A 25,830-nucleotide genomic window follows, 5' to 3' on the forward strand; every position below is an offset into this window, starting at 1 on the left:
TAAGTGCACAGAGGAGGGACTGTAGGGTTGCAGATACAGACCCTCAAGTGCTGGGGAGCCCAGAGGCAGTGCCAGGGCAACTGGACATGCAGGAGCCTGGGGCCGAGTGCAGAGGGTGACCAGGTGACCAGTGCGCGGAGCAGTCAGGTGCATCCACAGGGGAGAGGGAGAGAGAAAGCGGAAGCGAAAAGGAAGGTCTTGAGTTGCTTCCGGAACCGGAGGTGGTTCTGCTCAAGTTTGAGAGAGGCAGGGAGGCTGCTCCAGAGGGAGGCCCCAGCCGAGGAGATAGATCCTGAATCGCGGAAAGCTGAGTTTCCTCTGCATAACACTGAAAGTTAGAGGAGAAGGAAGAGATCAGGTGGGCAAAGGGGCCAAGTAGAGGTTGAAAAACAAGGCTGAGAGTTTAGAGCCCTGGGGAACGCCACAGGTAGAGAGAGAGGTGGCGGAGAGAAAGGAACCAAGTTAGACCTGGGAGGGGCGGTCCAAGAGGAAGGCGGTCAGCCACTCCATGGCCTGATCCATGATACCAAGCACCTCACGGAGTCGATTGATCAGGATGGGGTGCACCCTGTGGCTAGATATGAGATCTGATTAGCTGATTTGTTTGTTCCATCACTGATGGTTCTAATAAGACGTGACTGGCTCCTCTCCACTCTCGCCATGGAGCGGTGCTATTTGGGAGGCTCACCTGGCGTGTGACTGGCTCTTTCCCAGCCCAGGTACCCTGCGGTGTGGTGCAGTATTTACTGTAATTACTACGAGGCTGGTGCAGTCTTGTGAGTACCAACAGTATCAAGTAGCTTCTGTGTGACTTTTGAGTTGGGTGTCATTGGGATTTCCAGAAGTCCCTGAGAATGTGCGTAGTGCACTGAACTGGGGTTGTTCACCTGGTGTGTTTTAGGTGTGGTGTGTGTCTGAAGAGCTCTGCATAGTCTCTTTACTGACATTTCTTTGATTAGAATTCGGGGGGCTGGGTTGGGTTCAGCCGAGTCGTAACCCAGGTGCTAGGCCAATCCCTGTACACCAATAGTTCTGAGCTCACTACACCTGCTTGCTGGCAGCCACCATGCCATGTGTGATGGGTCAGTGTGTGTGCTGGCAGAAGTCATTGAGAATGGAGCAAGGAAGGTCAGCCTACATGAGTTGTGACTAGTATTTACCAATCTGCCTCATGCATTGTGGGACATGTAGTCCACTAATAACAATAACAGAAATGCATCTCCGAGAGTCTCTGTTTCCAAACAGGAAATAATAAACAGATATATTAACAATATGTACTGTTGAAACAGCAGCCTGAGCGCCTATGTGACTAAAAAGACTGCTTTTATCACTCTCACCAAACGGGGGCGTGCGACTCATCACGCAGTCTGAAAGGTGTGAATGGGTAGCACACGGTGGGGGGGAGGGAGTTCACCGAGAAGTGGAGATTGTTTCTGTGTATTGCACGGGAAGCCTTCCTACACACCTCTGCAAGCTCTGCTTACTTGTGTGTAGTATTTCCCAATATGGGCAAAGCATTCTGGGATATGCAGTTCTCGAAGGTTAAAACAGAAATGCAAGTGTGAGACTGAATCTCAAAAAGACCACAAGGACCAATATTTAGTGTAAATAGAAGAGATAAACACAACTAATAAACAGGTAACAATGAATACATGACACCTTCAATGGCTCTTCTATCCAGAATTTATTTCCCAGATCCAAAATGAAATGTGAGTATATAACAATAGAGTCAGAAAGCAAGGCGTAAGTTAAAACAATAACTAATTTTTAAAAAAATGTTTTTTATTATTTGCTTCTATCAATTCAATGATTTTGCAAAAACAGGACGAACAAGTCTATCAACATTTCTTTTCTGTTCTTTCTTCGCAAGCTTAATTCGACTTGAAGTTAGAGTTTGGGCTTTGCAGTTACCCTTTTGAACTTAAAAGTCTGATTGGATTTCTTGCTCGACTTGCACCTTTCGGTAAACTGGAATTTGCTCCTTCTGGCCCCTCTGATTTGCGTAGACAAGACTCTAAGGCATTCTTTAATATTTTGGAAGTTGCCAAAGCCCAAGTTGTCCTCGATCCACTCATCAGTCGATTCCACCAAGTTTTTTCTTCATACAAGGAGTCACTGTCTATTAGTGGTCTCAATTAGGCTCTTCTCCACTTTATTGTTTCGGGGCAATGCAGAAGAAGATGTTTTATGGTTTCTGGCTCACGTGTCGTTCCACACAATCGACAGAGGTTTGTTTGAGATTGGCCTCTAATAGCCCTTATTTCATTTGTCGGCAGTAAATTAAGGCGAGAACGCAAGAAGACGAATCTTAATAACTTGTCTGGAAATCTCTTCAGAACTTTGTTCGGTGTATGTAGTTTTTTTGGTTCAAAGTTCACGTGACAGATGAGTTTGTTTTTTCCAGCCAGTGTTAAGGTCTCTATCCAATCAAGTTGGTCCATCTTGCGTTTTATTTTCGTAGGATTTTGAATTAGGTCTTCTTCGCTGCAACCATTATTGGCCAGAGATACTTGCTGTTTTGCTGTCTAGCAGGAAATGGCCTTGCTTCGTCCTTCAGTGATTTCAGAGTTTATTATTTTGTATAGTGGAGGAGATTCTTGCATTATTATTTTTCTGAAAAGCGCCATTTCTCCAGCTTCGATTGTTGCTTTTAAGGAGAGAGTTCCCAATTCTCTTCTGATGATCGAGATTCCTGTGGAATTCGGGAGTTGAAGGACTTTGCGCCAAAAATATGCTTCCAGTTTAGGCCAAATTGCCGGAGGAATCGCTAGCATTGCTTCGCAACCATACGTCAAACTTGGTATTACTTTACCCTTGTAGAATTTAATAACAGGGAGAAGTGAGAACCGCCCGTATTTTCGATCGATTATTCTGGCCTGTGTGGTTAGTTTTCGGGTCTTGTCCCATAGGTGTTGTTTCATTGAGGCTTCTGTTTTTGAGTTGTCCAGCCACACCCCCAAGTATTTAAAGAGTTTTACCACTTCAACAGGCGAATTTTCGATGTGCCATTTGAAGGATTTTATGTTCTTCTTACTTAATACCTACATAATGATCTCACGTGGTGAATTGGCTGTTCATTTAGCGCAATGGTGGAACCGATGGAAACCTGGCACCGTGGTGATTTAGGGCTCACCCAGTTGGTGAGGTGCCCAGCAGCTTCGGGCTCTGGTCCTGGACCCTTCCTGGACAGATCGAGTAGGCTCTCAAGCCCACATCCTGCACTCTCGCAGAGAGTGCCTGGTGTCTGTACACCTCTGTGCTCGAAGCCATGCCTGCAGCGCACTGCTGGTGGTCAGAGCATGGAGGTGTGGGTGCTTCACCCACCGTTGAGTGGCAAGGATTCCCCCATGGCTGAAGTGATGAGCAGTGTTTGAGAAGGCTGCGCCCGGCGTGCACCACAGATAACAAGGGGGTCGCCCAGAATAGCGCCAAGATGTGTTGGTGATGTAGCTCAAGAGGGTCCCTAGACACGTGTTGCTCTAATTTCCTGCACAGTGCACTCGTCCCACACAGGTCATCATCCGTTAGACCTATGCTCGGAGCTTTCAGCACTGGGTCTGCTTGCTCTGCAGCTGGCATGGGTCTGCTTGCTCTGCAGCTGACGGGTGCATTTTGAGATGTGTCAGTCATATAGATTTGGAATGCAAGATATTTTATTAGTCACAAAGTGCACAGGTGCCACAGCTGCACAGCATTATTTTCTGAAATCAACTGGAGGCAATATGTTCTGTGGTGTGTAGCATGTTTTTGCTGTTATTTAACTTCACTGCTACTGGTACCTTTTGCATATGTAGATGTCTTTAGTTTACAGCTTGAGGGTGAGTGTTGGGTTTAAAGAAGTGCAAGGCACATTGTGGATGCGTTAGTCGTAGAGCTGTGGGGTGCACTGTGAACGGATTAGTCAGAACTGCAGGGTGCATTGTGGATGGGTTAGTCGTAGAGCTGCAGGGTACATTGTAGATGGGTTAGTCATGGAGCTGCGTGGTGCATTGTGGATGGGTTAGTCGTAGAGATGTGGGGTGCATTGTGAATGGGTTAGTCATAGAGCTGTGGGGTGCATTGTGAATGAGTTAGTCATAGAGCTGCAGGGTGCATTGTGGACATGTTAATCATAGAGCTGCAGGGTGCATTGTGGATGGGTTGTTCATAGAGCTTCAGGGTGCATTGTGGATGGGTTACTCATAGAGCTTCAGGGTGCATTGTGGATATGTTAGTCATGGAGCTTCAGGGTGCATTGTGGACATGTTAGTCATAGAGCTGCAGGGTGCATTGTGGGTGGGTTAGTCATAGCTGCATGATGCCTTTTGGATGGGTTATTCATAGAGCTGCAGGGTGCATTGGGGACGGGTTAGTCATAGAGCTGCATGGTGCATTCTGGATGAGTTAGTCAAAGATCTGCAGGGTGCATTGTGGATGAGTTAGTAACAAAGCTGCAGGGTGCACTGTGGATGGGTAAGTCATAGAGCCACGTGGTGCATTCTGGATGAGTTAGTCAGAGCTGCAGGGTGCATTGTGGATTGGTAAGTCATAGAGCTGCGGGTGTATCATGGATGGGTTAGTCATGGAGCTGTGGGGTGCATTGTGTATGGGATAGTTGGAGCTGTGGGGTGCATTGTGGACGGGTTAGTCATAGATCTGTGGGATGCACTGTGGATGGGTTAGTCATAGAGCTGTGTGGTGCATTGTGGATGGGTTAGTCATAGAGCTGTGGGGTGCACTGTGGATGGGTTAGTCATAGAGCTGTGGGGTGCATTGTGGATGGGTTAGTCATAGCCGCATGTTTCATTGTGGATGGGTTAGTCAGAGCTGCAGGATGCATGGTGGAAGGGTTAGTCATAGAGCTGCAGGGTGCATTTTGGATAGGTTAGTCCTAGAGCTGCGGGGTGCATTGTGGATAATTTAGTCAAAGAGCTGTGGGGTGCATTGTGGATGAGTTAGTTATAGAGCTGCAGGGTGCATTGTGGATGGGTTAGTCATAGAGCTGCGGGGTGTAGTGTGGATGGGTTAGTCATAGAGCTTTGTGGTGCGTTGTGGATGTGTTAGTCATAGAGCTGCTTGGTGCATTGTGGATGGGTTAGTCATAGAGCTGTGGGGTGTATTGTGGACGGGTTAGTCATAGAGCTGCGTGGTGCATTGTGGATGGGTTAGTCATAGAGCTACGTGGTGCATTGTGGATGGGTTAGTCATAGAGCTGCGTGGTGCATTGTGGATGGGTTAGTCATAGAGCTGCTTGGTGCATTGTGGATAAGTTAGTCATAGAGCTGTGGGGTGCATTGTGAATGGGATAGCCCTAGAGCTGCGGGGTGCATTGTGGATAATTTAGTCAAAGAGCTGTGGGGTGCATTGTGGATGAGTTAGTTATAGAGCTGCAGGGTGCATTGTGGATGGGTTAGTCATAGAGCTGCGGGGTGTAGTGTGGATGGGTTAGTCATAGAGCTGCGTGGTGCATTGTGGATGGGTTAGTCATAGAGCTGCTTGGTGCATTGTGGATGGGTTAGTCATGGAGCTGCGTGGTGCATTGTGGGTGGGTTAGTCACAGAGCTACGTGGTGCATTGTGGACGGCTTAGTCATAGAGCTGCGTGGTGTATTGTGGATGGGTTAGTCATAGAGCTTCGTGGTCCATTGTGGATGGGTTAGTCATAGAGCTGCTTGGTGCATTGTGGATGGGTTAGTCATGGAGCTGTGGGGTGCATTGTGGATAGGATAGTCATAGAGCTGCGTGGTGCATTGTGGATGGGTTAGTCATAGAGCTGCGTGGTGCATTGTGGATGGGTTAGTCATAGAGCTGCGTGGTGCATTGTGGATGGGTTAGTCATAGAGCTGCTTGGTGCATTGTGGATAAGTTAGTCATAGAGCTGTGGGGTGCATTGTGGATGGGATAGTCCTAGAGCTGCGGGGTGCATTGTGGATAATTTAGTCAAAGAGCTGTGGGGTGCATTGTGGATGAGTTAGTTATAGAGCTGCAGGGTGCATTGTGGATGGGTTAGTCATAGAGCTGCGGGGTGCAGTGTGGATGGGTTAGTCATAGAGCTGCGTGGTGCATTGTGGATGGGTTAGTCATAGAGCTGCTTGGTGCATTGTGGATGGGTTAGTCATGGAGCTGCGTGGTGCATTGTGGATGGGTTAGTCATAGAGCTACGTGGTGCATTTTGGATGGGTTAGTCATAGAGCTGCATGGTGCATTGTGGATGGGTTAGTCATAGAGCTGCTTGGTGCATTGTGGATAGGTTAGTCATAGAGCTGCGGGGTGCATTGTGGATGGTATAGTCATAAAGCTACGTGGTGCATTGTGGATGGGTTAGTCATAGAGCTACGTGGTGCACTGTGGATGGGTTAGTCATAGAGCTACGTGGTGCACTGTGGATGGGTTAGTCATAGAGCTATGTGGTTAGTCATAGAGCTACGTGGTGCATTGTGGACGGGTTAGTCATAGAGCTGTGTGGTGCATTGTAGATGGGTTAGTAATAGAGCTGCGTGGTGCATTGTGGATGGGTTAGTCATAGAGCTGTGGGGTGCATTGTGTGTGGGTTAGTCAGAGAGCTGCGTGGTGCATTGTGGGCGGGTTAGTCATAGAGCTGTGGGGTGCATTGTGGATGGGATAGTCATAGAGCTGTGGGGTGTATTGTGGACTGGATAGTCATAGAGCTGCAGGGTGTATTATGGATGGTTTAGTCATAGAGCTGTGGGGTGCATTGTGGATGGGTTAGTCATAGAGCTCTGGGGTGCATTGTGTGTGGGTTAGTCAGAGAGCTGCGTGGTGCATTGTGGGCGGGTTAGTCATAGAGCTGTGGGGTGCATTGTGGATGAGATAGTCATAGAGCTGTGGGGTGCATTGTGGATGGGTTAGTCATAGAGCTGTGGGGTGCATTATGTGTGGGTTAGTCAGAGAGATGCAGGGTGTAGTTAGGTTTAATAGTTCTAGCTTGGCACTGGGCAGTGTGTTCCCTGGAAAACTGGGAAAAAACAGCACATTTTCAAGAAGACAAATTGTACACTTGTTGATAATTAAAAGTCTAGAACATGCAAAAAGGGCTGGTTGACTTTCCTGTTAGCCCACATAATGTCAACCAGCCACTGAGGAGGTAACCAACAAGGTTGTGCAGTGGGCAATACAGTGCAGTGGGGTGGGATGCTAAAGCAATTATTCAAAAAAGAAACTGATGAAATATGCAAAAATAATCCACTATGATCCCTAACAGGAAATTGAGAATCTGAAATCAGATCATTGCGTTCGTCCGGCATGAATGTCGGCCATTACGGGAGGAAGTGAATGGCATGCGGATAGGTTCTGCGGGGGATGCTGAGCTTCTGTCAGGCTTTGCCATGGACCAGAGGACCAGGCTGCATGGTCTACAACCGCATTAGTTTTATATTATTTATCACTTGTAATAATTTTAACTGGCTCTTTTCAAAAGGCTACAAGGTTCATTTTTAATTATCACTTACAGAATATATTTTAGTCGTTATAATATATGTACTCTTGTCTCAGTTAGCCAAGCATATTATCAAAACCTAAATTAATCATATAAAATATTCTCTGATGGAAGGTGGTTATTCCAAGGTGGTCAGTCTGGTACACCCCTATTTTACTCTTTACGAATACCCTTAACAGAAAGAGAATAGGGAAAATAGCACCAATGTGGTTCCCTGGCTACACTGCATAAGCAGTCTGTTAAAAAGCAGTTTTTCAATACAAGAGTCTGTTTTACATGAGCTATAGAATTTGCACGTATCCAAACTAACTTGTCAAATAAATAATGTTCTCTTCCTGTATGGTTTACAGCTCTTCAATTCTATTGATCAGTTATACAATAATACAAGATTGCAAGCGCAGTGGCAACCTTGGCTTTGGAATTCTTTGATGACCTGCAATCTTGTTGGTTAGAATAGGGAAGTGGATGGTGGACAAGGATACTAGGTTCTGTTTGGTTCGGCCCTTTCACCAGGTTTATATGTTCTTTCATCCTGACACTGTTTCTGAAGAGCTTTCCTCTTTATGGTTTCCCATATCTCTATAGAGGTTCCTCTGGTGAGGAACTGACACTTGTGTCTGGAGTGTTCAATTGCATCCACCCTGTGTCGACTCTTCACAATGGTGCCCTGTCATTCTGGTGAATAAACTGTGCTTTTTTAACTTCTGCTTGTACAGGAGGTTCCACACACCTCACGCTGCTGGCCTTGCCTTACTACCATTTCAGATGTATGGGTGGCTGTTCTTTCCATAGCTCACAAGTAAAGCGCTGGTCTCTGATATAGGGAGGTTCACATATCGCAAGTTCGAATCCTTCCGGGTTTGAAAAATCAAGTACAATAAAGTATAGGGTATAAATAACACCTTTTATTAAAGAGCATAGAAGCAGGAAGAATCCGGCATCAAGAACTATCTACAAGACAAACTGTTATGTTATCATGTTTAGCCCTCTATTCTCTGGAACTGCTCTCTTATTTCCTTGTGTCTTACTCGGGATCACATGTCCTTTCATGTGGTCAAAAAGTCCTGGCTCTTCTGTTTCCTGTGACGTCAGGGTGTGTAGCCATAAGGCCCTGGATGTTCCGCTTCCTGTGACTTGAGGGTGTGTAGCCATAAAGTCCTGGCTCTTCTGTTTCCTGTGACGTCAGGGTGTGTAGCCATAAGGCCCTGGATGTTCCGCTTCCTGTGACTTGAGGGTGTGTAGCCATAAAGTCCTGGCTCTTCTGTTTCCTGTGACGTCAGGGTGTGTAGCCATAAGGCCCTGGCTGTTCCGCTTCCTGTGACTTGAGGGTGTGTAGCCATAAAGTCCTGGCTCTTCTGTTTCCTGTGACGTCAGGGTGTGTAGCCATAAGGCCCTGGCTGTTCCGCTTCCTGTGATTTGAGGGTGTGTAGCCATAAAGTCCTGGCTCTTCTGTTTCCTGTGACGTCAGGGTGTGTAGCCCTAAGGCCCTGGCTGTTCCGCTTCTTGTGACTTGAGGGTGTGTAGCCATAAAGTCCTGGCTCTTCTGTTTCCTGTGACGTCAGGGTGTGTAGCCATAAGGCCCTGGCTGTTCCGCTTCCTGTGACTTGAGGGTGTGTAGCCATAAAGTCCTGGCTCTTCTGTTTCCTGTGACGTCAGGGTGTGTAGCCATAAGGCCCTGGCTGTTCCGCTTCCTGTGATTTGAGGGTGTGTAGCCATAAAGTCCTGGCTCTTCTGTTTCCTGTGACGTCAGGGTGTGTAGCCCTAAGGCCCTGGCTGTTCCGCTTCTTGTGACTTGAGGGTGTGTATCCATAAAGTCCTGGCTCTTCCATTTCATGTGACTTCAGGGGGTTCCATGTGATAATATTCCTGCAAAAATGTAGCTATACAAGAATGGGGCCTTTTTCTTTTGCGGTGATATTACCCCATGGAACCTGCGGGACACCCCTGCAACCCCCATATTTTTTAAAGGGAGCAGGGGACACCTTTGCAACCCCTGCTCATTTTTACCCCATAAATGATCCCCATAAATAATGTTGCCTATGCCGTTTCCCACTGATTATATGTATGATGACATTATTTATGGGGATAATATTACCTGATACCCTTCAGGGTGTGTAGCTGTAAAGTCCTGGCTCTTCCGCTTCCTGTGACCTCAGGGTGAGTTGCCAGCAAGTCCTGGCTGTTATACTTCCTGTGAGTTCAGGGTGTTTAGCCATAAAGTCATGGCTCTTCTGCTTCCTGTGAGTTCACGGTGTGTAGCCAGAAAGTCCTGGCTGTTCTGCTTCCTGTGAGCTCAGGGTGTGTAGCCATAAAGCCATGGCTCTTCCACTTCCTGTGACTTCAGGGTGTCTCTTCCGCTTCCTGTGAGTCCAGGGCGTGTAGCCAGAAAGTACTGGCTGTTCCACTTCCTTTGAGTTCAGGGTGTTCAGCCATAAAGCCCTGGCTCTTCCACTTCCTGTGAGTTCAGGGTGTGTAGCCATGAAGTCCTGACTCTTCCGCTTCCTGTGAGTTCAGGGTGTTTAGCCATAAAGCCCTGGCTATTCCGCTTCCTGTGAGTTCAGGGTGTGTAGCCATGAAGTCCTGGCTCTTCCGCTTCCTGTGAGTTCAGGGTGTTCAGCCATAAAGCCTTGGCTCTTCTGCTTCCTGTGAGTTCAGGGTGTTTAGCCATAAAGCCCTGGCTATTCCGCTTTCTGTGAGTTCAGGGTGTGTAGCCATGAAGTCCTGGCTCTTCCGCTTCCTGTGAGTTCAGGGTGTTCAGCCATAAAGCCTTGGCTCTTCTGCTTCCTGTGAGTCCAGGGTGTTTAGCCATAAAGCCCTGGCTCTTTCACTTCCTGTGAGTTCAGGGTGTGTAGCCATGAAGTCCTGGCTCTTCCGCTTCCTGTGAGTTCAGGGTGTTTAGCCATAAAGCCCTGGCTCTTTCACTTCCTGTGAGTTCAGGGTGTGTAGCCATGAAGTCCTGGCTCTTCCGCTTCCTGTGAGTTCAGGGTGTTTAGCCATAAAGCCCTGGCTATTCCACTTCCTGTGAGTTCAGGGTGTGTAGCCATGAAGTCCTGGCTCTTCCACTTCCTGTGAGTTCAGGGTGTTCAGCCATAAAGCCTTGGCTCTTCTGCTTCCTGTGAATTCAGGGTGTTTAGTCATAAAGTCCTGGCTCTTCTACTTCTTGTGAGTTCAGGGTTTACCCCGTTTTGCCCACAATCCTCTGGACTTCAGTGCGAAGATACCTTTGTGCAATTATGTGTTTTAGAAACCCCATAGCCATACCGATGGGCCCCTGGTTGAGAAGAGGTCACATGTTTGTTGAATTCATTTGCAGGGGTTGCAAATGTTTACCTTCTCTCCAAGGTGCAGGAGGCCCTGATAGAAGACCTGGGGAGACCCGATAACTGAGCTCTTCTTCTCCTTCATTGATCATTATGTCATATCTGTATTGATCTGATTGTATCCTGGAGTCCAGTAGTGTTTCTCTCTGCCAGTTTTCAAGAAGGCACTGAAGACTTTCTTCTTTACTTAATTCTCTGACAAATTCTTGGATGCACAAAATAACACTGTTTTAGTTGAGCTAACAGTACAGTCATCCCTGACATGAGGAGACAAAATAGGTACAGGTAAGATAACCATTTGCAGGGCCAAAGCGGGTTGGTTGAAGGTTAAGAGAAATGGCTAGAGCAGCTGGAGGCTGTACAAGTGATATTCACTGTAAGGGTAAATGCTGGCTATCCTGGGGTCATGGCTTGCAGGGCCAAAATGTACTGTTGTGGTGCATTTCTTTATTTTGGAGTTTAGATGTTGGTCACATTTTGTTAAACTCAATCAGAAAAGGGAGAAGTTGAATTGAGACGAGCAGCCAGACCAGCCTGGTGGTGCACCACAGAGAGGGCCTTAGTTGGGACGGTGGAGTGGCAGAAGCTGGGGAAGGTTCATCGCAGGATGACTATCCTTCTCCATAAATCCAAAGGTGCCTGAGGTTTGTAGCTTAGCTGCCAGGTAAGCTATGATATGATATGGCATTGATAAAACTCCTGTACACAAGTGTTTCTAGGCGCGACAAGACAAGCAGGGGGAAACAAAGGGAGGACAAAAAAACAATCATACTAGGCCTTGTGTCATTCAGATCGCGCAAGTGCCGGGAAGAGGGAAGGGGAGAAGTGCAGTTAACTCACAAGTGTAGTCAGCGGGTGGATCTTAAGTGCACAGAGGAGGGACTGTAGGGTTGCAGATACAGACCCTCAAGTGCTGGGGAGCCCAGAGGCAGTGCCAGGGCAACTGGACATGCAGGAGCCTGGGGCCGAGTGCAGAGGGTGACCAGGTGACCAGTGCGCGGAGCAGTCAGGTGCATCCACAGGGGAGAGGGAGAGAGAAAGCGGAAGCGAAAAGGAAGGTCTTGAGTTGCTTCCGGAACCGGAGGTGGTTCTGCTCAAGTTTGAGAGAGGCAGGGAGGCTGCTCCAGAGGGAGGCCCCAGCCGAGGAGATAGATCCTGAATCGCGGAAAGCTGAGTTTCCTCTGCATAACACTGAAAGTTAGAGGAGAAGGAAGAGATCAGGTGGGCAAAGGGGCCAAGTAGAGGTTGAAAAACAAGGCTGAGAGTTTAGAGCCCTGGGGAACGCCACAGGTAGAGAGAGAGGTGGCGGAGAGAAAGGAACCAAGTTAGACCTGGGAGGGGCGGTCCAAGAGGAAGGCGGTCAGCCACTCCATGGCCTGATCCATGATACCAAGCACCTCACGGAGTCGATTGATCAGGATGGGGTGCACCCTGTGGCTAGATATGAGATCTGATTAGCTGATTTGTTTGTTCCATCACTGATGGTTCTAATAAGACGTGACTGGCTCCTCTCCACTCTCGCCATGGAGCGGTGCTATTTGGGAGGCTCACCTGGCGTGTGACTGGCTCTTTCCCAGCCCAGGTACCCTGCGGTGTGGTGCAGTATTTACTGTAATTACTACGAGGCTGGTGCAGTCTTGTGAGTACCAACAGTATCAAGTAGCTTCTGTGTGACTTTTGAGTTGGGTGTCATTGGGATTTCCAGAAGTCCCTGAGAATGTGCGTAGTGCACTGAACTGGGGTTGTTCACCTGGTGTGTTTTAGGTGTGGTGTGTGTCTGAAGAGCTCTGCATAGTCTCTTTACTGACATTTCTTTGATTAGAATTCGGGGGGCTGGGTTGGGTTCAGCCGAGTCGTAACCCAGGTGCTAGGCCAATCCCTGTACACCAATAGTTCTGAGCTCACTACACCTGCTTGCTGGCAGCCACCATGCCATGTGTGATGGGTCAGTGTGTGTGCTGGCAGAAGTCATTGAGAATGGAGCAAGGAAGGTCAGCCTACATGAGTTGTGACTAGTATTTACCAATCTGCCTCATGCATTGTGGGACATGTAGTCCACTAATAACAATAACAGAAATGCATCTCCGAGAGTCTCTGTTTCCAAACAGGAAATAATAAACAGATATATTAACAATATGTACTGTTGAAACAGCAGCCTGAGCGCCTATGTGACTAAAAAGACTGCTTTTATCACTCTCACCAAACGGGGGCGTGCGACTCATCACGCAGTCTGAAAGGTGTGAATGGGTAGCACACGGTGGGGGGGAGGGAGTTCACCGAGAAGTGGAGATTGTTTCTGTGTATTGCACGGGAAGCCTTCCTACACACCTCTGCAAGCTCTGCTTACTTGTGTGTAGTATTTCCCAATATGGGCAAAGCATTCTGGGATATGCAGTTCTCGAAGGTTAAAACAGAAATGCAAGTGTGAGACTGAATCTCAAAAAGACCACAAGGACCAATATTTAGTGTAAATAGAAGAGATAAACACAACTAATAAACAGGTAACAATGAATACATGACACCTTCAATGGCTCTTCTATCCAGAATTTATTTCCCAGATCCAAAATGAAATGTGAGTATATAACAATAGAGTCAGAAAGCAAGGCGTAAGTTAAAACAATAACTAATTTTTAAAAAAATGTTTTTTATTATTTGCTTCTATCAATTCAATGATTTTGCAAAAACAGGACGAACAAGTCTATCAACATTTCTTTTCTGTTCTTTCTTCGCAAGCTTAATTCGACTTGAAGTTAGAGTTTGGGCTTTGCAGTTACCCTTTTGAACTTAAAAGTCTGATTGGATTTCTTGCTCGACTTGCACCTTTCGGTAAACTGGAATTTGCTCCTTCTGGCCCCTCTGATTTGCGTAGACAAGACTCTAAGGCATTCTTTAATATTTTGGAAGTTGCCAAAGCCCAAGTTGTCCTCGATCCACTCATCAGTCGATTCCACCAAGTTTTTTCTTCATACAAGGAGTCACTGTCTATTAGTGGTCTCAATTAGGCTCTTCTCCACTTTATTGTTTCGGGGCAATGCAGAAGAAGATGTTTTATGGTTTCTGGCTCATGTGTCGTTCCACACAATCGACAGAGGTTTGTTTGAGATTGGCCTCTAATAGCCCTTATTTCATTTGTCGGCAGTAAATTAAGGCGAGAACGCAAGAAGACGAATCTTAATAACTTGTCTGGAAATCTCTTCAGAACTTTGTTCGGTGTATGTAGTTTTTTTGGTTCAAAGTTCACGTGACAGATGAGTTTGTTTTTTCCAGCCAGTGTTAAGGTCTCTATCCAATCAAGTTGGTCCATCTTGCGTTTTATTTTCGTAGGATTTTGAATTAGGTCTTCTTCGCTGCAACCATTATTGGCCAGAGATACTTGCTGTTTTGCTGTCTAGCAGGAAATGGCCTTGCTTCGTCCTTCAGTGATTTCAGAGTTTATTATTTTGTATAGTGGAGGAGATTCTTGCATTATTATTTTTCTGAAAAGCGCCATTTCTCCAGCTTCGATTGTTGCTTTTAAGGAGAGAGTTCCCAATTCTCTTCTGATGATCGAGATTCCTGTGGAATTCGGGAGTTGAAGGACTTTGCGCCAAAAATATGCTTCCAGTTTAGGCCAAATTGCCGGAGGAATCGCTAGCATTGCTTCGCAACCATACGTCAAACTTGGTATTACTTTACCCTTGTAGAATTTAATAACAGGGAGAAGTGAGAACCGCCCGTATTTTCGATCGATTATTCTGGCCTGTGTGGTTAGTTTTCGGGTCTTGTCCCATAGGTGTTGTTTCATTGAGGCTTCTGTTTTTGAGTTGTCCAGCCACACCCCCAAGTATTTAAAGAGTTTTACCACTTCAACAGGCGAATTTTCGATGTGCCATTTGAAGGATTTTATGTTCTTCTTACTTAATACCTACATAATGATCTCACGTGGTGAATTGGCTGTTCATTTAGCGCAATGGTGGAACCGATGGAAACCTGGCACCGTGGTGATTTAGGGCTCACCCAGTTGGTGAGGTGCCCAGCAGCTTCGGGCTCTGGTCCTGGACCCTTCCTGGACAGATCGAGTAGGCTCTCAAGCCCACATCCTGCACTCTCGCAGAGAGTGCCTGGTGTCTGTACACCTCTGTGCTCGAAGCCATGCCTGCAGCGCACTGCTGGTGGTCAGAGCATGGAGGTGTGGGTGCTTCACCCACCGTTGAGTGGCAAGGATTCCCCCATGGCTGAAGTGATGAGCAGTGTTTGAGAAGGCTGCGCCCGGCGTGCACCACAGATAACAAGGGGGTCGCCCAGAATAGCGCCAAGATGTGTTGGTGATGTAGCTCAAGAGGGTCCCTAGACACGTGTTGCTCTAATTTCCTGCACAGTGCACTCGTCCCACACAGGTCATCATCCGTTAGACCTATGCTCGGAGCTTTCAGCACTGGGTCTGCTTGCTCTGCAGCTGGCATGGGTCTGCTTGCTCTGCAGCTGACGGGTGCATTTTGAGATGTGTCAGTCATATAGATTTGGAATGCAAGATATTTTATTAGTCACAAAGTGCACAGGTGCCACAGCTGCACAGCATTATTTTCTGAAATCAACTGGAGGCAATATGTTCTGTGGTGTGTAGCATGTTTTTGCTGTTATTTAACTTCACTGCTACTGGTACCTTTTGCATATGTAGATGTCTTTAGTTTACAGCTTGAGGGTGAGTGTTGGGTTTAAAGAAGTGCAAGGCACATTGTGGATGCGTTAGTCGTAGAGCTGTGGGGTGCACTGTGAACGGATTAGTCAGAACTGCAGGGTGCATTGTGGATGGGTTAGTCGTAGAGCTGCAGGGTACATTGTAGATGGGTTAGTCATGGAGCTGCGTGGTGCATTGTGGATGGGTTAGTCGTAGAGATGTGGGGTGCATTGTGAATGGGTTAGTCATAGAGCTGTGGGGTGCATTGTGAATGAGTTAGTCATAGAGCTGCAGGGTGCATTGTGGACATGTTAATCATAGAGCTGCAGGGTGCATTGTGGATGGGTTGTTCATAGAGCTTCAGGGTGCATTGTGGATGGGTTACTCATAGAGCTTCAGGGTGCATTGTGGATATGTTAGTCATGGAGCTTCAGGGTGCATTGTGGACATGTTAGTCATAGAGCTGCAGGGTGCATTGTGGGTGGGTTAGTCATAGCTGCATGATGCCTTTTGGATGGGTTATTCATAGAGCTGCAGGGTGCATTGGGGACGGGTTAGTCATAGAGCTGCATGGTGCATTCTGGATGAGTTAGTCAAAGATCTGCAGGGTGCATTGTGGATGAGTTAGTAACAAAGCTGCAGGGTGCACTGTGGATGGGTAAGTCATAGAGCCACGTGGTGCATTCTGGATGAGTTAGTCAGAGCTGCAGGGTGCATTGTGGATTGGTAAGTCATAGAGCTGCGGGTGTATCATGGATGGGTTAGTCATGGAGCTGTGGGGTGCATTGTGTATGGGATAGTTGGAGCTGTGGGGTGCATTGTGGACGGGTTAGTCATAGATCTGTGGGATGCACTGTGGATGGGTTAGTCATAGAGCTGTGTGGTGCATTGTGGATGGGTTAGTCATAGAGCTGTGGGGTGCACTGTGGATGGGTTAGTCATAGAGCTGTGGGGTGCATTGTGGATGGGTTAGTCATAGCCGCATGTTTCATTGTGGATGGGTTAGTCAGAGCTGCAGGATGCATGGTGGAAGGGTTAGTCATAGAGCTGCAGGGTGCATTTTGGATAGGTTAGTCCTAGAGCTGCGGGGTGCATTGTGGATAATTTAGTCAAAGAGCTGTGGGGTGCATTGTGGATGAGTTAGTTATAGAGCTGCAGGGTGCATTGTGGATGGGTTAGTCATAGAGCTGCGGGGTGTAGTGTGGATGGGTTAGTCATAGAGCTTTGTGGTGCGTTGTGGATGTGTTAGTCATAGAGCTGCTTGGTGCATTGTGGATGGGTTAGTCATAGAGCTGTGGGGTGTATTGTGGACGGGTTAGTCATAGAGCTGCGTGGTGCATTGTGGATGGGTTAGTCATAGAGCTACGTGGTGCATTGTGGATGGGTTAGTCATAGAGCTGCGTGGTGCATTGTGGATGGGTTAGTCATAGAGCTGCTTGGTGCATTGTGGATAAGTTAGTCATAGAGCTGTGGGGTGCATTGTGAATGGGATAGCCCTAGAGCTGCGGGGTGCATTGTGGATAATTTAGTCAAAGAGCTGTGGGGTGCATTGTGGATGAGTTAGTTATAGAGCTGCAGGGTGCATTGTGGATGGGTTAGTCATAGAGCTGCGGGGTGTAGTGTGGATGGGTTAGTCATAGAGCTGCGTGGTGCATTGTGGATGGGTTAGTCATAGAGCTGCTTGGTGCATTGTGGATGGGTTAGTCATGGAGCTGCGTGGTGCATTGTGGGTGGGTTAGTCACAGAGCTACGTGGTGCATTGTGGACGGCTTAGTCATAGAGCTGCGTGGTGTATTGTGGATGGGTTAGTCATAGAGCTTCGTGGTCCATTGTGGATGGGTTAGTCATAGAGCTGCTTGGTGCATTGTGGATGGGTTATTCATGGAGCTGTGGGGTGCATTGTGGATAGGATAGTCATAGAGCTGCGTGGTGCATTGTGGATGGGTTAGTCATAGAGCTGCGTGGTGCATTGTGGATGGGTTAGTCATAGAGCTGCGTGGTGCATTGTGGATGGGTTAGTCATAGAGCTGCTTGGTGCATTGTGGATAAGTTAGTCATAGAGCTGTGGGGTGCATTGTGGATGGGATAGTCCTAGAGCTGCGGGGTGCATTGTGGATAATTTAGTCAAAGAGCTGTGGGGTGCATTGTGGATGAGTTAGTTATAGAGCTGCAGGGTGCATTGTGGATGGGTTAGTCATAGAGCTGCGGGGTGCAGTGTGGATGGGTTAGTCATAGAGCTGCGTGGTGCATTGTGGATGGGTTAGTCATAGAGCTGCTTGGTGCATTGTGGATGGGTTAGTCATGGAGCTGCGTGGTGCATTGTGGATGGGTTAGTCATAGAGCTACGTGGTGCATTTTGGATGGGTTAGTCATAGAGCTGCATGGTGCATTGTGGATGGGTTAGTCATAGAGCTGCTTGGTGCATTGTGGATAGGTTAGTCATAGAGCTGCGGGGTGCATTGTGGATGGTATAGTCATAAAGCTACGTGGTGCATTGTGGATGGGTTAGTCATAGAGCTACGTGGTGCACTGTGGATGGGTTAGTCATAGAGCTACGTGGTGCACTGTGGATGGGTTAGTCATAGAGCTATGTGGTTAGTCATAGAGCTACGTGGTGCATTGTGGACGGGTTAGTCATAGAGCTGTGTGGTGCATTGTAGATGGGTTAGTAATAGAGCTGCGTGGTGCATTGTGGATGGGTTAGTCATAGAGCTGTGGGGTGCATTGTGTGTGGGTTAGTCAGAGAGCTGCGTGGTGCATTGTGGGCGGGTTAGTCATAGAGCTGTGGGGTGCATTGTGGATGGGATAGTCATAGAGCTGTGGGGTGTATTGTGGACTGGATAGTCATAGAGCTGCAGGGTGTATTATGGATGGTTTAGTCATAGAGCTGTGGGGTGCATTGTGGATGGGTTAGTCATAGAGCTCTGGGGTGCATTGTGTGTGGGTTAGTCAGAGAGCTGCGTGGTGCATTGTGGGCGGGTTAGTCATAGAGCTGTGGGGTGCATTGTGGATGAGATAGTCATAGAGCTGTGGGGTGCATTGTGGATGGGTTAGTCATAGAGCTGTGGGGTGCATTATGTGTGGGTTAGTCAGAGAGATGCAGGGTGTAGTTAGGTTTAATAGTTCTAGCTTGGCACTGGGCAGTGTGTTTGAGGACCTTATCACGGAAGCCAGAGTTTTTTTTAATGGCTTACCTCCGGTGGTAATTTGAGGTTCCCATTTCAGACCTACCACCGCCATGGCAGGAACAGCAGAAAATATCCTGTATTACCACCTGGGGTATTGCAGTACACCCGCCCCCAATTGTTTTTGTACCTTTTCTGTCCTCATATTGAGTAGCCAACCACACCGTGACTGTACATTTTTTCTTGCACAAAGTGTCATATCTAACCCTTTTACGGAACACATGGCGAAGGTGCTTCAGAGATGCCCACAATTTCACCCCCTAACACTATCCAAATGTGAGAGTGATTTTTTCACTATGTCTACATGAATAAGGGCGGTGTTATAGGCTACTTTCTGATTTGCATGTATGTCTACTTAAGACGAGTTCTTATTCATGTTAATCACGTGGCACTGTGTGTATTTATTGTGCATGGAACCTGAAGATGGACGAAAGAATGAAAAAAGCACAACAGCTCATTAACAAATGCTGATAACGTTTCAGAGGAACTGTACATGTCTTTGCATGATTTAATCGGCGGACACATGGCCACCTCTGCTGAGGGTTAGAACGCCCCTCAATCAGAATAATTAGAGACACTAGTACAAAACTTACATGAATTAGAGTGAGTCACAGAGTATGAGTGGCAGGGCGCCAGAATGTTGCATAGCTTGCCATGGTGTAAGTCCACGCTCTCCTTATACATACCTCCCCATTTTATGCGCCAGCACCCCAAATATGTTGGTGCCGATCAGGTAGGAGATGCTGGCTGGAATGAAGGCGACGCCTGCAAAAGAGAACAGAGTTTTAACCACGTGCAATGCCCGCTATCGGCACAGATGGGGGCAGTGTGATAAGGGCGCGTGTAGCGGAGCCCAATGCCCCCCTCCAATATCCGGCCACCCTTTAATATCCGCCTGGGCAGAGGAGACTGATAAGCCATCGAAGGCAATAAGGGAGTCTGTCTGCATGGGCGGAGGGGTCGGCTCGCTATCGCTGTAACTCTGAGGCAGAGGGGGCAGTGCGGGCGGGGCTGAGGGGGATGTAACTGAGGAAGAAAAGTGGATGAGGAGTGGGAAGAAGGGGGAGGGAAGAAGGGGGAGAGTGCTAGGTAGACGTTAAGGACGCAGGCAACGTGGCCCACATGCTTTGCACTTCAATTCCCATGATCCCCAGCCAGTATCATCAGGGGTAAAGGATTAGGGTTGATGTAGTCCAGCCCAACTGGACGGTCACACGTGAAGTGCAACAGTGGGCGTAGAGCGTACCTCAATATCAAGAGACACGGGAAGCTGTTGCTTGACAATGACCTCACGCTTAAGGGCAAACGAAGCCATATGATCACCCCCCTCCGCGCCCCCCCCACACAAAGCCAATAGGTTTTGGATGTCATATGTCACTCACGTGGAAAAGCTTGAGACGCCATATGCACGCCTCCGCATGCTACAGAAATACTACATGTTCTTAGGAAAAACTTCACATGTGCTCTTCCGGACATTGCATACCACCCTGCTTGGCTATGTGTGTTTTCTATAGTGCAATATTGTAAAACATCTCAGTCCCCAGATTCTGGTTGTGGCTCGGGCTTTACAAAACAACACAACTATTTGTGCACTGCATGACTTTGTGTGTTTTTTGTAGTGCGATATTGTAACTCACCTCCGTACTCCGATTCTGTTTGTCGCCCAGGCTATACAAAATACCACAACTATGTGTGCATGGCTTTGTGGGCTTTCTTGTGTTGAAATATTGTAGGTTGCGACAGTACCCTGGTTCTGGCTGTGCCCAGGTTATCCAAAACTCCACAATTGTGTAAATAAAGAGGGCCGTTCCCAATAGTGTCTGCTTGCAACTTTCCAAGAAGCAAGCACAGACCATACTGTATGCAGAGTAAGAATGCACACAAGGGCAGTGATTATTCGACGAAATGATACACACCTGCAAACATGTAAACAGTAGATGAACTATTTAAAACAATCTATAACCATAAAAAAGGAAAACGGGCAAAATAAACCACATTTTCAATGTCTCCAAGCCAATTGACTGTACAAGTACAAACATCTTGCCAACACAATTCACCAATCTCTTTTTTTCCCCGCCAAGTAGCAATGGTATTGGTTTTGCAAAATAAACATTACAGTCACACATTCATCTCAAAGTCTTTGTCACTCTTTCAAATCAATTATAAAGTGAACTGTGCGTGGGGTTCTGTGGCTGTGAGTGTCACCCTCGAGTTTCCTAGGGATGGTTTGTCTGGGGGCCATCACTGATACCTTAACCTGGTGGAGTGAACCATTTCTTGTTAACTGTGGGGTCTCCGGACATTCTCATCTCCGCCTCCATCTTGAATCCACAGTGGCTCATCGCTTGCGCCTAAATTCAGCACGGAGTACAACATCTGTTTGGAGTTTTCCCGGTAAGGGCGTTATCCCAAAACATACACATCTTAACCATAACTGAATCCCTCAACTTTGCAGATTATAAGCTGTCTGCTCTTAACGCCACACTCCACAAATTACCCGACCCGAGGTACCAGCAACTCAGGAAAAATGCGTGGGAATCAACATATTTTTTATTGAAAAAATAGACAAAATTCGAGAGACCATTGAATCAACATGTCACAGCATTAGCATCCCCTGCACCACGCCACACACACTGCTCCCCCAAACAGAATGATCTCCTCTTTCCCCCAGATCCTCCCCCCAACCTACTTCTTACTCTGACGATATCATTCCGGCCTCCATCATTAAACAATTGACAGGCCATACACTCCTCAGCATCATCAATGCCTCCCGCGCAGAAGGATCCTTGCGGGACACCCTCAAGACTAGTCTCATATGACCTCTTTGGAAAAAGCCAACCCTAGATCCAGACGACCTGGCCAACTACCGGCCCATTACGAAACTTCCATTTATTGGCAAAATCTTGGAAAAAAGCAGTTGCTTCACAACTACTCGCCAGAATCAAACAACTCCACCTCCCAAATGACTACCAGTCAGAGTTACACCCAAAGTGTACCATCGAGACAGCCACCATCCAGGTGGTGGATGATGCTCTCCAAATCATGGATAAGTGCGACTCATGTCTCCTCATCCTCCTTGACCTCTCGGCTGCATTCGACGATGTCGACCACCGCATCCTTCTCTCCCTCCTTGCTGATAGGATAGGATTCTCTGGCACCAGACTGTCCATATGAACTCATTGGATTCTAACCGATTCCAGGTCTCCTGCGGAGTCCCCCAAGGCTCCACCCTCTCACCAATGCTTTCTAACCTTTACATTGAGCCTCTGGGCACTCTCCTCAAAGATCCCAATATAGCTATACACCAATACGCAGACGATGCTCAGTTGTACATGAGAGTAAATAGCGCTCAGGATATCATTCCTCTCTGCGATTACCTAGCCATCATCCAATCCCGGATGTCGACTACCTACCTCAAACTAAACTCACCATTGATTGAATTCATTCTCATCAGTCCGCCCGTTAAACAACAACTTGTCCAACAATGGCTCAATGATATGCGCCTAGAAGAATTTGATCCACAACTCTCAAACTCAGAAAAATCCTTAGGCTTCACCATTGACAGAAATCTGTCTTCCCAGAAAAACATAGCCAAGAAGGCCCAAAAAGCCTGGCTCAGAATCTCTACCCTTCGAAAAATCCAATCCTTTATCCCGCCGCTGGATTTCCAGACCGTAGTGCACGCCCTTGTGGTCTCGCACATCGATAGGTGAAATGCTCTCCTGACAGGGCTCCTAGCTGCTCACTTGGGTCTCCTAAAAGCAGTCCACCATGCTGCAGCACGTCTTATTACGGGAGCACAGAGGTTTTGACTGAATTACCTCTATCCTACGCTAACTACATTGGTTTCTGCCCCAAGCCAGGGTACTCTTCAAGACCACATGTATCATCTGCAAAGCAGCCTCGAGTAGCACACCAGCGTACCTGCCGTCTATGCTCCACATATCTGGTGGCACACGCTCCTTGCGCAGCAAATTGACCAACCAGATTGAATCACAACTCGTCTGCAAAGAGAGGAACCGCAAACAATCCTTCTCTTGTCATGCACCCGCACCATGGAACGTTATCCCGGTAGTAGCTCGGAATGCACCCACAATTCTCGAATTTCTCACATCTCTCAAAACATGGCTCTTTCAACGACACCTTAGCAAGGACTAATTCCAACGGATGCACAGACCTCACAGTACTGCACTACTGTTAAAAGATTCCAGCCCAAATGTCAGCTACCCACACTCTGTACAGCGCTCTTCTGATTATGAGCTAGGTTCGCGATTTAAACAATAAAATAAAAAAATAAAAAATAAAAAAAGACCTACTTTAGTGGTTTCAAAGCCTGCCTCTTTCTCATGGTGGGCCGGCAGACACAGGGTACAGCATGGGGTACAACGTCATTTCATTGCAGATGTTTTTTCGCAGTGTTTTTTACTGCAATTTTTTTTTGAAAAATCCCATCTAATTTTTTTAGAAAATTGGGGGCTTGGGGTGGAACCCCCAAAAATAATTTAAACAAAAAGTCGATGGGTTTTTACGGTAAAAAAAGTGCGGTAAAAAACCCAGCGAAAAAACATCCTGCAATGAAATGACATGGAACCCAGCATGGTGGGTGATGTGATGTACCCAGAAACAACATCCCATTGCTCCTGCATCTCTCTCCCCTAATCCCAATCCAGCCAATGATGAGCTCCTAAATATGAAGGGTGCGAGTGCTACTCGGAATACCACCCTACAACACAAACACAAGGCTCCCTCCACCCATAGCTGTGAGGTCACCAGGCTGGGAGATCCCTCGGGTGCCACCTTAGCCATGCCTTCTTCCCGGGCGATCACGTGGATGCCAACTCACCTCTAAAAAAGGTGAAGAGAGGAAATTTCCTGAACTGGTTGGCGCTAGAGTTGGCTGCCACTCTCTGGCTGGATCATGGATGCAGTGGTCCTTGATCTAAAAAATGTACCCCATCTTCTCCTAGGGGACACCTTCACCTGCTCATGTGACCATAGGGACACCCAACCTGTCAGGTCACTTGACCCCTGGTTCTGCAGCCCACCCTGGAGGAAGGGCGTGCTCCCTTTAGTGCACCCCCCTCCCGCCCCAAAGGAATCATCAGGGACTGATGGGTGAGCATATTGGGGCAAGTTGACTGCTGGCAAGGGAATCTTTAAGAGTTCACAAGGTGCTACATGTGCCACCCCCCTGTGCTCCTCCTTGTGACCCTCTAAGACATAAAAGCCGGGTCAGATCCCCATTGAAAGGGCTGCACTTTGAATTGGTCCCTGTCCGCCAGCCTTGTTGCAATGGCACCTGTGCAGTCTAGCAGTGCAGCAGGCAAGCTGGCAGCTGTCATGGGGGAATATGTTGAGATGCTTGGGGCTCACTGCTCCAGGGTAGGCACAAAGCATGGGCAGTCTGTGCAGCGCACAGGACCATATGCTCATCGAAGCCTTGCAGTGCCCACTGGCCGCTGAGCTGTCATTAGGAGGATGCGGGTCGTACACAGTGTATGGGCCACCACTCTCCAAGCACTTAAGGACGAGCCTCACACTTCCTTTTGTAACAGGTCATTTTGTTATAAGCAGCACTTTTAAATGGGACAGACACAATTTTGAGCGGGAAATGGATAATTGGTGTGACCATTCAAGTTGACGACTTGTCCCAATCAGTGCTTACGTCATAAAAAAAAGAAAGTTGGGGGACTCATTAACATGCCAAATGCGGAGTGATGTCACCAGAAATGAGCAGACCAGTGAAACATGCACATTTCTTTTAATTGGCTTTGCATAATGGAATAAAGTGCACGGGTGACTAGACATTTTCTTTCAGAAAACCAACAAACAAAATATAACACAAAAGAGGATATTTTCTTCTATTAGTTTTGCAAAATTAGAACAGATGTGCACTTTGAAACCCAAGAATCAATGCCCAGGGTTTCCCTGGGGTGCACACTTCCTATATGTGACATTTCAGCGTCAGTCGTTTCTGCTCTCTCATCCGGTCCTGCGGTGTAGTGGTGAGGCGCCCAACGTAGGACCCTGGTGACCATGGTTCGAATCCCCACCAGATCTCATTTTACCTACAGTTTTTAAAGTACCCACGGGGGATGGCGTTCGCCCTCTGAAAAAAGTGGGTGGACACAGTCCACCCGCATGTACCCTCGACCTGGGCCCTGGCCCGAATATAAGTGAATGTTGGGTGATAAGAGCAGTGACTGCCTCGGAAGCACACACACACCTCCAATTAGTTCCTCAAATTCGCACCTTCTTTCAAGACAAAAGGCATCACAAAATAACCCTCCCCCAATTTTGCAAAGTTCCGTTTTTCAATGATGGCTGCTTGTTGGACACGCACACAAAAAAGGGTTTTCATTTTTGGGTAATTTCAGACTGTCTGGCCATCTTGATGAAGAAAAAGCTGCATGTCTTTGTTAAACAATGACTACAAGCAGGTGGCTGCATCACACACGTTCTTTTGCAATGTATCTTTAAACTGACAGCTGGCTGGATAATTTGATGTACACTTAATGGAATCATAGTAGCACTAATTGTAGCACAAAAGCATGCAGACGGTCCTCGCCCAAGTGTTTAAAGTGCTTTACATTAAAAGCCTCAAGAGTGCACTGACGCCTGCATTGGATCCATCACATCACAGGGGGGAAAGCATGCATTTGCCGCAAATTGCTCTCTGTTTCTTGGCAGCACTTAAACATGATGGCCTTGTCTGGAAAGGGGCTTACAAGCTGTGGGGGCTTGTTGGTGCTGTGATGTGCCAGTGCTCTGGTTGGCTTTGTTACCACACCTGTGGCTTGCTGGAAACAGACTTGGTGTAAAGTGCACTTCAATTTCTTGATCTGTGAGAATTAAGGCTATCGGTCCCATTTATTTGAATGGAAAACTCAGGCCAATTAGACATCTCACTCTCCAGACCTATGAGGTAATCTTGGAAACGAAATACATTCCAGGAGGACACACACACGGAAAACGCCTAATAATACCAGCACATTCTCAAGGTGCCAGGCGGTCAATATTCAGTCAATTTCTCTCCTTTGTGGTACTCAGCCATCTCTTGACTATGCCACTCTGGGCTGGAGCTCGCCATTGGTGAGAGGTATGCCAGGGCAACAAAGCCACCGTGCTTCTAAGGTTGTCCAAGCACATTCGTTAATCCCTCATGCATTCAAACACTACACTGTCTGCTAGTTTCCTATTTTTGGGATCTGTCTGGTAACACAATCCCATTATC

General features: G+C 47.4%; 1 protein-coding gene across 3 annotated transcripts in view; it reads right to left on the reverse strand.

Annotated features, from left to right (window-relative positions):
• The window catches only part of SLC18A2 (solute carrier family 18 member A2), a 563,191-nt gene that overhangs the window by 50,539 nt on the left and 486,822 nt on the right, over positions 1–25,830 (reverse strand). For all 3 annotated transcript variants that reach the window (XM_069611911.1, XM_069611910.1, XM_069611912.1), the window contains exon 11: positions 19,283–19,361. In XM_069611911.1, the coding sequence (XP_069468012.1) occupies positions 19,283–19,361 (79 nt within the window). The remainder of the gene's footprint in view (positions 1–19,282; positions 19,362–25,830) is intronic.

The sequence above is a fragment of the Ambystoma mexicanum genome, chromosome 8, assembly GCF_040938575.1.
Source record: "Ambystoma mexicanum isolate Mex_15411 chromosome 8, UKY_AmexF1_1, whole genome shotgun sequence".
In the NCBI taxonomy this organism is placed as follows: domain Eukaryota; kingdom Metazoa; phylum Chordata; class Amphibia; order Caudata; family Ambystomatidae; genus Ambystoma; species Ambystoma mexicanum.